Genomic DNA, 13,512 nt, shown 5'->3' with positions numbered 1-13,512 from the left:
ATGCCCATGGCAATCTATTTTTGACTCCATCTCTTGGGCATGATTGACTTGCTCCCTTCGTAGCTTTTTAGATAGCACATATTGTGTATCTATATCTTTGGCACGCTTACTCTTCTCTCTTTCAGCACGCCAAGCCAAATCACAAGCCTTGAGCTGTATCAACTGAACGCCTTCAGGAAGAGCTTTATATAAATCACATGCGTACTTTTCCATATTACCAATGATGCTATAAGAAGACTGGTGAACTTTGTCTTTACTTATAACAAAGGTTTTCTTGGAGACTGCGCTTACAATTGCTTTTTCAAGCATTTTTGTTGTGAGCGTCTCGTTCTGCACAATACTATGCACTTGCTTCTCTGATAAGTCACTTATTGTCTTGCAGAGAGTTGACCTTAGAGATTGAAGAAATGCCTTCTTCTTACCTTCTACCATAGTGACTACATAGATATCCTATAAAGAAAGAGAGAAGAGAAGTCAACCTACATATGTATAGATGTTTTCGAGTGTACCTTAAACAATCACATTAATGCTTCTACTTTGATCTAATGTGACACAATGGTATACCATAAATCACTTTGAATGGTAGAAGAACTAAAGGCTAAATTCGATAGCTCAAGATGGCACACCCGATCAAGCCATATGACCATGTGACAAATTGAGACTATATTTGTAATTATATGCGAAATAAAGACCTTATGAATGTATAACACACATTCCCAAGGTGTTTGCTACCCTTGTTATTGTAAGAAGAGACATAATCTATGTTTTCATAAGAAACTAAAGCTCAAGATAACACACTCGGTCAAGCCATATGACCATGTGAAAAATTGAGACTATAGAATCTGTAAATGCATAGAAGAGAAATTAACAATAGTAAAAAGAACTAAAGGCTAATTCGATAGCTCAAGATGGCACACCCGATCAAGCCATATGACCATGTGACAAATTGAGACTATATTTGTAATTATATGCGAAATAAAGACCTTATGAATGTGTAACACACGTTCCCAAGGTGTTTGCTACCCTTGTTATTGTAAGAAGAGACATAATCTATGTTTTCATAAGAAACTAAAGCTCAAGATAACACACCCGGTCAAGCCATATGACCATGTGAAAAATTAAGACTATAGAATCTGTAAATGCATAGAAAAGAAATTAACAATAGTAAAAAGAGTCACAAATTACCATTTGGTGAGAATGGATAGCTCAAGATAACACACCCTTTCAAACCATATGACCATGTGGCAAATTAAAACTATTCTAATAGCTTCTACATAAATCTATTTCAGTTTTGGATTGTCCCAATATGTACATATACGTTTACGGTTGATAATTGTTTCTAAAAGCTTAAGCAAACCTTTACAAGAAGAAACTCTTTAGAGTATCTTTCATTTCGGTCTGCACACAGAATAACCGCTTTTGCTACTTCAAAAAAACTTGAAAAGAAAGAAATCTTTAAGTCTTTGAAAGAAACCTACGACGTCACACACCCGGCTTGAGACTTGATGTACATTCTTTATTGAGTTAATACCACACTATCATTGAATATTGTGAGTATGAAAAAAAAATTAAAGCTTACAAAACAGTTTAAGACTAAAGCATAAAAAACACTTTAAGCAAGGGAAACACGTTTTAATTTTTGAGTTGAAACTTGCCTTGAAAAAGACGACAAAATATAACAAGAAAGATTTAGAGTAATTGCCAGCAAATTATGATCTAAAAAGCCAAATAGCTTGAAGTTTATTGTTTGCCCCTATTTTCTTCGGTTAGGAATTAAAAATGATTTTGGCAATCCTTGAAGGCTGCAGCAATGCGCACCTCTCTTCAAGCTAACTATAGTCTAGTGTCTAGTAGTCCCGACTCCTTTCCTCGGTTTTGCCAAGAGAAAGTTGTGGAAAAATAAGTTTATTTTCCGGGTTTTGGAAACATTCAGAGTTCCTTTCCTCGAATTTGACAAGAGGAAATTTTTGAAAATTAAATTTATTTTTTAGGTTTTTACACTATTTTTCTTTATTGTGGTCCATGGAGCGGAATTTCTCCCTTTCCCCTTGTCCTCAATCTACATTTTTGAAATTGAAATCGACACAATGCTCATTGCTAACTTCTACGCATTTCCAAGTTCTAACTTTAAAGACAAGTCGAAAAAAAAAAATCACTGCTTAAGGCTCACAGCTCTCTGTAAAGCGTGAAGGAGCACCTGCGCAAGTCGAGAGTCGAGAGCCGACTCGAGACTAGCCACGCGTGGAGATATGCACTCGCAAGGCGCTGAGTGTGTGAGCTCACGCAGGTCGAGAACTGCCCCCGCAGGTCTGCAGGACTCAGTGTCGCAGGCTGCAGCTCTCAAGCAGGTCGGAGACGCAGGCGAACAGCCTACAGGGAGTATGGGACAGCAACGGCGGGCTGCAGAGCAGCTCGGGTGCTCGAGCGGCGACTTGCTAGCCTCGGACGACGGCACGATTCACCAAGCGTGAGCACTGAGTACTCCAGCAGATAACGAAAGGGGAGTCGGGAGTCGGAACTTTACCTTTTAGGGATTGGGTATTGCACAATGCACAATGATGTACGCGTTCACACGTTCATCTGACCATTGACCAAACTTCAAACTAAATTCACAATATCATCAAACTGCAAAGTTAAAACCATGGTCCATCACTAAACTTAGTCAAACTTAGTCTGAATAACTTGTAAAATTTGAAATCGATTTTTGACGGGCAATTCGGTGACCGGCCCTTCTAAGCCACCTACTGACGGATCATAGCAATTTTCTTCCTTCCCACTTCCCAGTTGAAGGGCAATTTCAATTTGATCCCTTCAAATGTAGAGCTCTTCACGTTTCAACCCTTCCTATGCAGGGTTAGCAGCCATTTCAAGGGCAGAAGGCCGTCAAAAACTATCGCTCCTCTCCGTCTGAAAGAAAAGCAAGCAAGCCAAATATAGTGCACGACAGACCGTGTGTAAGACAGGCATGCCTAGGAGAAGCTATGGCGACCCAGCCTTTCCTCTCAGCAGAGGCAGGTGCGCCTGCAAGCACCTGCACAAGCCTTGCCGTGCCAGTATCATCTTCTCTTCGGGCAGTGCACCATGCATTCTCATCTACAACGTGGGAGACATCTTCCGAGCGATGGAGGCACGTGAAGGTGGGCAGCTGTTGCAACAAGGCGCGTGCCCTGTCTTTACCTTTTCACCAAACAAGTTCTTCTGCAGTCCTCGCAAATGAGTTTTGCGGTCAACGTTCTACACGGCAGGTATCAAAACTACATTTTGGCAGGCCCAGAGTACATCCTGGGAAGCATGGTCCCAATGCAGAATCTGCTGTATGCGCCCTCCTCTCCGCTTCTTCTCCTACCAGCATACCTGATATCCTTGATGTATGGACCTCCAAACTTTATCCGAAAGAGGATTACACTTACATCCTTCGTGAGCTTGGCAACAACGAAGAAGGTGTCAAAGCCCTTGCCACCTATGAATGGGCTATCAAACAAGATTTCCTCCAGAGTGAAAAGAGTAAGTTACTGAGCACCATCATTAGCACCCTTGGGCGTCTTGGCAAGGTTGAGCTTGCACAACAAACGTTCGACAAGGCTGTTGCTGCTGGTTTTGGTCGAACTGTGCATGCTTACTCGGCCCTTGTAAGCGCCTATGGACGAAGTGGGCAGTGCAACATGGCATTTAAGGTCTTTGAAGGCATGAAAAAATGTGGGTGTAGACCAAATCTTGTAACATATAATGCGATGCTGGATGCTTGCAGTAAGGGTGGGGCAAATTACAATACTGCATTACAGGTTCTTGAAGAGATGAAGAAGTATAATATTGAACCGGATAGAATCACCTTTAATTGCTTACTTGCTGTATGTAGCCGAGGTAGTTTGTGGGACGAAGCAAAAAAGGCCTTAAAAGACATGCAGAGCAGTGGAATTGTTCCTGATCTTGTAACATATAATACATTACTGGACGCTATTTGTAAGTCAGGTAAGATGCAGGAGGCAGCTGAGTTACTTTCAAACATGCGCAACAATGCAGTTATGCCAAATGTGGTAACATACAGTACCCTCCTTGATGGCTATGCAAAGGCTGGCTGTTTCTCAGAGGCAGTAGCCGTTCATAAGGAAATGAGGAAGGTGCATATTGATCCAGATAGGGTTGCATACAATTCACTGGTGGACCTTTATGCCAAGCTGGGAAAGCTCACTGATGCTCTTGCAGTGTGCACTCAAATGGAAATGGCAGGACACAAAAAGGATGCTATTACGTACAATGCTCTATTGGATGCATTTTGCAAGCAAGGAAAGCATCAAGATGCATTGAAGCTACTTGAGAAAATGAAGGGAGAAGGTGTCGAGCCAAATCTATTGACTTATTCGCCTTTGATTGATGCGTTTTTAAAGGCTGGGCTTTGTCAGGAGGCGTTGCAGATGATCAAAGAGTTCAATGAAGCTGGGATAAAACCAGATGTTGTCCTTTATACCTCGTTGATAGATGCTTTATGTAAAGGAGGACTAGTGAAGGATGCAACAAATCTCCTCAATCAGATGATTGACGACGGCATTCGGCCAAATGTAGTGACCTTCAACTCATTAATAGATGCATATGGTAGGAAGAAAATTGTGAGTGTTGGGATCTCAAATTCTAAATGATAATGACTTAAAATCATTTTCTCACAAGCTTCGTTCTTTTTCTCTTTCAGGTAAACTCAGATGGGGTCTACAGTGTAGAAGCTGAACATCATGCTACTTCTGCGTTACAGATGGTCAGACATACTCCGGAAACAAGTGATGGCAATTTTAACTTCTCTAGGCTGAGCTTGAGAGATACTTTTTTCAAAAGAAGTTGCTCTACAAAGCTTAGGTCTGAAGGAGTTCATCAGGACATCCTTACAGCAGTTGGATTGTTTCAAAAGATGTGGGAGCTAGGGGTGAAGCCCAATGTGGTTACCTTTTCAGCTATTCTTCATGCTTGTGGGTAAGCGTTTTAACATATTATGGATGTTGTCTTGTCATTTAACAAATGAATTGTCTGGCCTTTTTTTTCATAAATTTCAAAGTATTCAGTTTTTTTTCCTGTGCAGTCGTTGTGCATCCTTCACAGAAGCAGCTTCGTTGCTTGACGAACTGTGCAAATTTGATAGCAAAGTCTATGGAGTTGCATATGGCTTATTAATGGGAATGACTAATCAACTCTGGCAAATTGCCCGATTGCTGTTTGATGAGGTGGCGTGCATGGATCAGCCCACAGCAGAAGCATTCTACAATGCCCTGGCAGACATCTTGTGGCATTTTGGTCAGGTAGTATTATGATAGTCATTAGTCAAATTTTTGACAAAGTGTGTTTTTTTTTGGCTTATCTTTTCTTCCAGGTTTTTGGGTTGATGTCCTTTGTCTCATGTTTCTCTTCTCTTGGTTTGGTTTGTTCAGAGGCTGGGTGCTCAAAGGGTGGTGGTGGAGGCAAGACGGCGCCACATATGGGTTTTGGCATGGCAGATGTCACAGCAACAGTATTGTCTTGACCTCCACTCAATGTCTGTTGGAGCAGCTCAAGCCATGTTGCATGCATGGCTTTTGGACATGCGATCAACAGTTTTTGAAGGCTATCAGCTTCCTAAGCTTGTGAGGTAATGGTGCATTTTGTTTTAGAATTTTCATTTCAATTGAAGGTTATCTCATGATGCTCTTGTAACTTTCAGTATATTGACTGGATGGGGTCGGCACAGCAAGGTACCTGGTTCGAGTATTGTGAAACAGGTAGTAGAATCTCGTCTGCTATCTATTGGTGCTCCCTTCCACGTAGCTAAATCCAATGAAGGTAGGCTTGTTTCTACGGGCCCTGTTGTTGGAGGGTGGCTTCGAGAAGACAGCACTCTAGAACGTATTGTTCTCCATGATGCAAGAGTGAATGCGGAAGAACGCAGAGGTTGGTGTGATGAGCAGAAGCTTCTGCCAGCTTGATGGGATGGGATTGCTTGAAACCCTTAAAACGAAGGTAACTCGAAGAGGCAGTGGGCAATTTCATAATCTAGATATATAGTAGGGGCTGTAGCTACAGTTGGCTTCCTGGGAATGTCAGAAAGACTTTGAAGTGATTTGCAGATGTTGCTTAATTTGTGGAAGACAGATTGTTCTGTTGCCGTTTTTCGACTTACAAACAACATAAGCATTGGTGATGGCAGTGGTCATAGGTTCCTATGGAGTGTTAGCAACTAAGGAGAAAAGATGATGGCTAAGGGTTCTGCTGTGCTTAACAGTGAAAAAGACTTCTGAGTGCCCACATTCCATTGATCGAGCCAAAGTAGAGCCATGCCTCGAACTTACCAAGAGTTCAATTTGTACAAAAAAAGGAAAATCAGAAATTCAGTGCAATTTGAAGCGGTCCTAGTTTTTGAGATAGAGACAGGTCTAATCAAAAGCGTGCGGGCAGGCATGGTCAGAAAACATGTCTCTTAAACATCTCCAGTAACGGTAGAAGAAACTTTTCACAAATCAAGGCTGGACTGAAAGTGTTGGAGCTTTCCAGGTCGATGCTCAGTGGTCCTTGCCAGGTAATGCTTTTGTAGCAGTGTGCTTGGATCTTTCTGCTGGCTCAAGAGTCCTGTGGTCATGCTATTTGTCATGTGTGTTGCTCCCTCAAGAGCACAGTCCATGCTGAAGGATTGTCACAGGACTTTAATTCTTCACTTGAACTCTTTGATCTAAGTTTTGCAAATGTGCATACTTAATCCTTCCCCTCCTTTTATTCACAGGCAGCCAATGTCATGTTTTTTGGGGTGGGGAGATGGCACGGGGGTGGGGGGATGGCTTGCTAAAATCAGGCTCTACAGGTAAAAGGCAAAAGGGCACTTTCTTATGAGCTGGCTGCATGAGGTTTAATGCAGATGGTTATGTGAAAAAGCGATCATTCCGTGCAGTGTTTGTGGCATGCACTTTGCGACGTGGCGGTGGCCACACATGGTGCTTTGATTACACTACAGCAAGCAGATGCTTGTGTGGTGTACGTTCAGGGCAGGCAAAGAGACATAGAGCGTTTTATTTTAGCCTTCATCATCTCCTGCTTTGCAGATCGAGTGTTGTCATGGCAGAGAATGGGGAGACCGATTAAGGAAGGTGAAGAAGCTGATCAAGGCTTTGGAGGTAGCCTGTGGGAATGGGACAAGCATGATATCTCTGATTATGCCGCCGTGTGATCAGGTTGCCCAAGTTGCAAAGATGCTTGGGGATGAATTTCCACCGCTTCCAACATCAAGAATTGCGTGAATCGGCACTCCATGTTGGGTGCCATCACCTCTGCACAGCAATGTCTTAAGCTCTATAATAAGGTGGCACCTCCGCGACAAGAAGTTCCATACAGAGGCTCTGAATGAGCTACTTGAAGCAGATGACGAGTTCAAATTCATTATCATGTATGGTAATGGTGCTCTGTTTGGCACTTTGAGTGGTAACCTGTAAATTGTTCAGAAGCTCACTGTTGATTTTCCCAAAAAGCAGGGTAGAGACTGCCCTCCACTTTGATGGGATACTTTGATGAAATCTGTGGGGATATTGGGAAGTATGTGTTGGGTTTTTGACAACAGGGGCTGTTGAAAGTTGAAACCTTGATTGTGTGGAGAACCTTATGTGCTCAAAATGTTGCTAGGTTTCAATCAAGCACTTGAGTAAGGAGCAGCAAATGGACCTTTCAGACTTTACAAGGAGCGTACCCAGATGAGGACATGTGATGCTTTTATGGTTTTTTGGCATCTTGTTTATGCGTGGCTATCGCCTCTGGGTCTGCCGCTTGCATGTATCTATCCTTCCATGATTGTGATTATGATAAACCGTGTGGACCAGTTGGAAATCCCATTGGCTTTCTTTTTGTTATGCGGGTACTATTGCTACCTTTGTAAGTTAGGATAAGGTATATTGACCAAAGAAAACAGCTTTTTCCTAAGCTCAATCCACACATGCTCCCCTTGCTTTCTCACTTTTTCTTTCAGTACTTCTACATCCTGGGCTATCATCTACCACCCACCTAAGTCCAGGTCCTCCTCACACATGTCCCTGAGCTTGCTCTCCAACTCCTTACAAGCTTGAATCCTACTGAGCAAAATACTGTTTTCAGACTGTATTTTTGAGTAGTCAAATTGTAACACTTCCAATTGCTCACTTAGACCTGCGAACCATTCTCTTTCCATTCTTCAACTTTTTGTGCAGTGCTTTCCCTTCTATACATGTGGGACTTATAAAACAGAGCAAAGCCTTTAGCTTTCTCCATCCTTCTTCAAATCCTCAATAGAATCCTCCTGATCTTTAATCAACGTAGCATCCTCCTCTTGACCTCTTGTCTACACAAACCCTCCACTTACCGTCTTTGGTGTGACCACCATTGGAGAGAGCAGTGGTCCACTCTGAGTCTTCCAGAGGGTAAATGAAACCTGTCTGTAGCAAATTCCTTACCTCTTTGAGCAATGCCTCTTGTTGAACTACCCCAAGCCTTCTGAGCTTTTGCACTACAGGCTTACTTCTTAACTTCACCACACTTTTCATTGATGGTTATGACAGGATCACAGGATGAAAGTTTGGTCATCCTCTTGTTTGGGAGGATTGTTAGAGTATCTTGAGTGCAATGGTAACGATGAATGTAGATGGTGCCCTTTTGAAAGTCTGGTCATCAGGACTGCCAGAGTATCTCGACTCCAATGGTAACGTTGAATGTAGATGGTGCCCTTTTGCACTTGCTGTGGCAATCCCCACTAGAGCTGAGCGGTCTTTCCGCTTATGAGTGGTAGCAATCCATCAAACAAGCTGAGGAGGAAGTCGTAGCTAGCTTGTGATGCAACTCTTGCATTTAAATTGTTAAGGAAGAGGACTTGTGTTGTGAGGATCATATTGAGGGCTTGTAGGATGTGCGTGGCAGTACTCCCTTCTCCTGACCTTCATTCTTTTGGTCAATTTTGGAAGTCCATGATCATATCTTGCTCTCAAATGGTGGGTGCTGTTATTATGATCTGTGTGTGTTTGTGTGTGTGGAGACTTTCAAGTATTTCATGGTGTTTCATACATTAAAAATGTGTCATAAATCACTTCATGTAGACTTAGGTATATATGTGTCGGTTTAAATTTAAAGTAGTATTAGGTGATTTGAACTTCCAATGAAAGCAATGATCACACCTTAAAGCTGACGTTTCCAAGGTGGAGAGGGATTAATTGTGTGTGTGTGTGCACTCGCACGTCCCCACATGTATATATTGCATGCTCGTCCGCCTGCGCACACACACACACACACACACACACACACACACACACACACAGACACAGAGAGAGAGAGAGAGAGAGAGAGAGAGAGAGAGAGAGAGAGAGAGATGAAATGAAATGTTATATTAAACGTCTTCGAAAGGACAATCTGATACAATCCTTGTGGATCTAATCCAATGTCTAGGTAAACTTAAAGACTCAAATCGTCATATTGAAATCATCATCATTATCCATACCCGAGAATGCTCAACGGGCGTTGTTTGAGAAAGTATTGCATTGGTCGTTAGAGAGCTTTGTCAATGTTAGCCTTTGTAAATAGTTGTGCTGGTGTCTCCCATGTCGTGCTAGAATAGTCCCAATTCTTTGATGGAGCTTCTGTCGATGTCGTGGTCGCCCCCGTAGACGTGGGTGTCGAGCTCTCGTGAGCTTGGTGGCTATGTCCACTAATATACCTCTGGTAGAAGTGGGCTTTGAAGTTTGTTGTGAAGCATGCTCATATGAGTACTGACTCCTTGCTCTAAAAAAGTTATTGGTCTCCCTCTGTGAATGTCTCCCATTGCTTGGCCTCCTCAAGAGACTCTCCTTGTGTCTGCGCAGCTCTAGCAAAAACAACTCGAGGCATCTATGATCCTGATATCTCATGACTTTAGCCAATGGTCCAAAGCCCTCTCTGAATAGACAATGAAATCGGCCTTGTATCACATGGTATATCGGACAATGACAAATGTGATGTAACTCTGACCCTGGCTCTTTATGACAATTGGCATATCCAGGCTTCTGTTGGTACTCTCCTAAATCTTCCGATCTCGATCTCAATCTCTAGCTGATGCGATGATGTGCGCAGTTGACCAATACATATTGTATCCCATAGGATAAATCAGTGTCCATATAGGGCGGTCTGATCACATATCCATCCGTTGTTAGTTGGAGGAGATGCTCTCTATAGAAAGCCATCTTCGTGCCTAACTCTTGTACCGGTTGTATCCATGTGCTTCTGGTGTCTAGTTGAATCAAATCCTGACGTATAAGCCTAGTGGTCTCTGTCCGTGTGAAAGAGGGAAGGTGCATCCAAGGAGTACTGGAATAGAGGCAGTCTATCCATGTTGAAGCCATGTGACTGAAAGGATTGAAATCATGATGTCATTTGTCCATACCAACATGTTGTGTCCCCTTGTAGTGCTAGCTATCATGATGACTCAAGGGCTAGCCGAGCATATCTATCTCTTGGGAGGTCCCATAAATTATGCATGAAGGAAACTAATCTATTAAGGGCCTCAACTTGGGGGGGGGGGGGGGGGGGGGGGGGGGGGGGGGAGGTAGCTAGCTCAACTCGAATAATCTCATGTGGCATTGAGGCCTTAGCGGCTTAGCTCGAATCATCCGAGAGATTATGGGACTAGAGGCCTCTCCATACATCTCCATCCATCAGTGCTACCAAATCTGTTATGGTGGTCCACCGACGCCCCCCAAATATGAACCTCATAGAGCATAGATGAAGCCAATAGAGTGTCAAAAAGCCACAACTTTGTTCGAGGTTCATCTTCTCCAATCCTCCCAAGACTGCATAAGCTCTCGTCAAGCTAGTCTCTGTTGCTCTCCTCAATGAAAACGCCGGTCCATTGAAGACTACCCCAAGATAGGTGTATACATTTGTATTCTCCACCGTGTCTTGTCATATGTAAAAGTGGGTGCTAACCTTTTGACCCATTGTGGTGTGGTGTTAAACACCATAACCTTGGTTTTCCCTAGGTTAATTGACAATCCACTATCGTGGGCAAATGTAGACGAAGCATCTAAATGATGCAGCATCCCCTCCAGGGAGTCGGAAATCAACACTATCATCAGCATATAACAATAGTGGGATCCATGTCCGTGCCAACTGTGCTCCTCTATCACCATCCCTCTCAATGTAGTCAGCAACCTCATCCACATACATGCCAAATAGTGTAGGAGATAGCGGGCAACCCTGTTTCACCCCAATAGTGGAGTGAACCCAATCAAAAATCCCCTGTGGAGTGCGTACATGCCCGGGCCACTACTGACTTGTATTGAGCCGTGATCCCCCAGATCAACTCTTGGTGTACCCCGATCTCCTGTAGTCTAAACATCAATCTAGCTCTGCAGAGTACAATCTAGCTCTGGGCATTGTATCGAAGGCTTTGTGGAAGTCCACAAAGCAACAATAGAGTCGTCTCCCATGTGATCTCCCCTCTTCAATAATGGTTCTAAGTGTCAGAATATGATCAAGAGTAGAGAAACCTCTCCTGAAACCTACCCGTCCTGCTGCCCGTACACCCTGTCTCTCTCTGCCCATCTACGCAACTGTTGCCCAAGGATGGATGCGTACAAAGGTGCCAATGTGTGTCCAATCATGATAGTGCCCAGGCTCCATAGGGTCCCCTGACTTGAAGATAGGTACGATCTAAAGACGTAGAACAGGTCTTGGACATGTGTACAACCATTGAGTTGGGTCTGAGTAAGCAGCATACTGGGTACTGGACTTTGTCCAACTCTTACACGAGGCTGGGAAGAGTCTTTGAATCTTGTCTAACCATACAAAATAACTCCGTTGCACCTAGTTTGGCTGCCAGTCCTAGACTCTTGTCCAACGGCGCAAAATAAGTGTTTCAATGTGTCTTGGACTCCGTCCAACTGTTACACCAGGTTTGGGTACGAGTCCTAAAATTTTATCCAACCACATAAGATAACCGCCAAAATGGGCTATGGACTCTGTCCAACTGTTGCACCAGTCCTAAACCACTTAGAGTTAGAGTGGGTCTTAAAGATTCCATCTTTAGATCAAGTCACAAGTTCAAATAAATTCCAACTATATTCAAAGAGTTATCAAATTTAGAGAGTACCCAAACAAGGGTCAAAGAGGTCCAAACAAGGTTAGCCGAGTTCAAAAAATGCCCGAGTAATACTCTTCAACAAGATGTCTTTATATACGAATAAACGCTCAAAGACTAGAAGTGTGATAGCTTCGTCTTGTTGCAATGTAATAAAGCATTGTCCAATGGCAATGTTAGCATTGTTCTGATGATGCCAAGACATGCCCAATAGAACATCACAATGTCCCAACTTCATAATGTAAAAATTGACTTTACTGTGATATCCTCGAATAGTTACTAATGTGAGTCAAATTCATGTCAAGTTACTAGTGTCTCTAGTTTCGAGCTTGCATTCGAGCTCTAAGCCACTTGGTCATAATCAACTCCAGATTCTTCATGAGGTCAAGGGAAATAAATTTCTCTATGGATTGTGAGTCTAAGAATACAAATGCTTTGGTATCTTGATTTTTTTTGTAGGCTCTACACAACTCTTTGGAGGAATTTGGAACAATTAAAGCACAAACATTTAAAATTAATCCAAACGTATTCTTTGACTTCTTGGCAAGAGGTTGCTATGTAAGCAGTGATCAGTTCTATTGAGACAATTATTGATGATATGTCCTATTTGAAAGCATCCATAACATCTCCCTTCTTGTTGGAGGGTTTCATTTGCTTTGTAAAGAGTCAAAGACGTTGAGAGACGACTTTGTTGTTCTCAAGAAGCAGATTGGTTTTGTCGGTTGTGATCCTTAGAAGGAAGCTCTTGAGTCTTTGCAAACAAGGTAACGTTTCATTAGTTTATAGCCAATTGTGGCCATGAGATCTTGCAGAGTGGTTACCCCTGTAATGAAAGACAATGCTCTTGTAATGGTGAAGGCAGCCCAATAGTCTACTCACATTCATTCTCTAGGGTTTGACTTGAAAGAAAGAGACCGGCACATACCACATCCGGGAATATCTAATCGTACTCATCTAAAGTCTTGATGGAAATCATCTTCAAATTACCCCTCTCAAATAAGTTGCACTTCAAAGAGAAATGTGGGGTAAGTGCAATGAAAAATTATTCTTGAAACCTTTCCATCTCCTCAGAACATGACCCTTTGTTGACAACGAACCCCACTACTGCATGGTAGTGTCCTTGAGGAAGGCGGTTGCACGAGATATCTTAGATTCTTTAGTATACTTACTAAGCAAATAAATGCTATCAAACTCTTGTAAGAACTATAGGGCTTTCTTCCAATCTTTGACTTCAAAGAAGGTAAAGAAGTTGACTATAGATCCATTGTCCTTAAAATCCATTGGTTAAGGAAGGGCACGTGTCGATGGTGGTGGATAATATGGATAAGCATAAGGGCTCCAACTATGAAATACATGAGGTGATGGTGGAGGTGGGCACAAAGGTGGTGTAGTAGGAGGTCGTGCAACCATCTGCCAAAAAACACCACCAAGAAGATCAGAAG

At 42.8% G+C, this 13,512-nt stretch overlaps 1 protein-coding gene across 2 annotated transcripts; it reads left to right on the top strand.

Moving 5' to 3' along the window:
* The first annotated feature begins 2,169 nt into the window (after nucleotides 1-2,169).
* LOC147429877 (uncharacterized) lies at nucleotides 2,170-7,824 on the top strand. 2 transcript variants are annotated; one of them, XM_086496069.1, is made up of 9 exons: nucleotides 2,170-4,604; nucleotides 4,685-4,959; nucleotides 5,066-5,282; nucleotides 5,412-5,608; nucleotides 5,681-5,907; nucleotides 6,479-6,532; nucleotides 6,734-6,811; nucleotides 6,899-6,981; nucleotides 7,050-7,824. In XM_086496069.1, the coding sequence occupies exons 1-9, from the start codon at nucleotides 2,982-2,984 to the stop codon at nucleotides 7,242-7,244; spliced, it is 2,949 nt and encodes a 982-aa protein (XP_086352195.1). In that variant the 5' UTR covers nucleotides 2,170-2,981; the 3' UTR covers nucleotides 7,245-7,824. The 2 variants fall into 2 exon arrangements, 1 of the variants encoding a protein (XP_086352195.1); XR_015185908.1 differs by lacking the exon at nucleotides 7,050-7,824 and having other exon boundaries at nucleotides 2,175-4,556; nucleotides 5,681-6,532; nucleotides 6,734-7,041.
* Nucleotides 7,825-13,512: the final 5,688 nt, after the last annotated feature.

Source organism: Adiantum capillus-veneris, chromosome 22 (assembly GCF_014529385.1).
Source record: "Adiantum capillus-veneris isolate H3 chromosome 22, ASM1452938v2, whole genome shotgun sequence".
NCBI lineage: Eukaryota > Viridiplantae > Streptophyta > Polypodiopsida > Polypodiales > Pteridaceae > Adiantum > Adiantum capillus-veneris.
The sequence above is the reverse complement of the archived record's forward strand: the minus strand, read 5'-3'. Positions and strand labels throughout refer to the sequence as shown.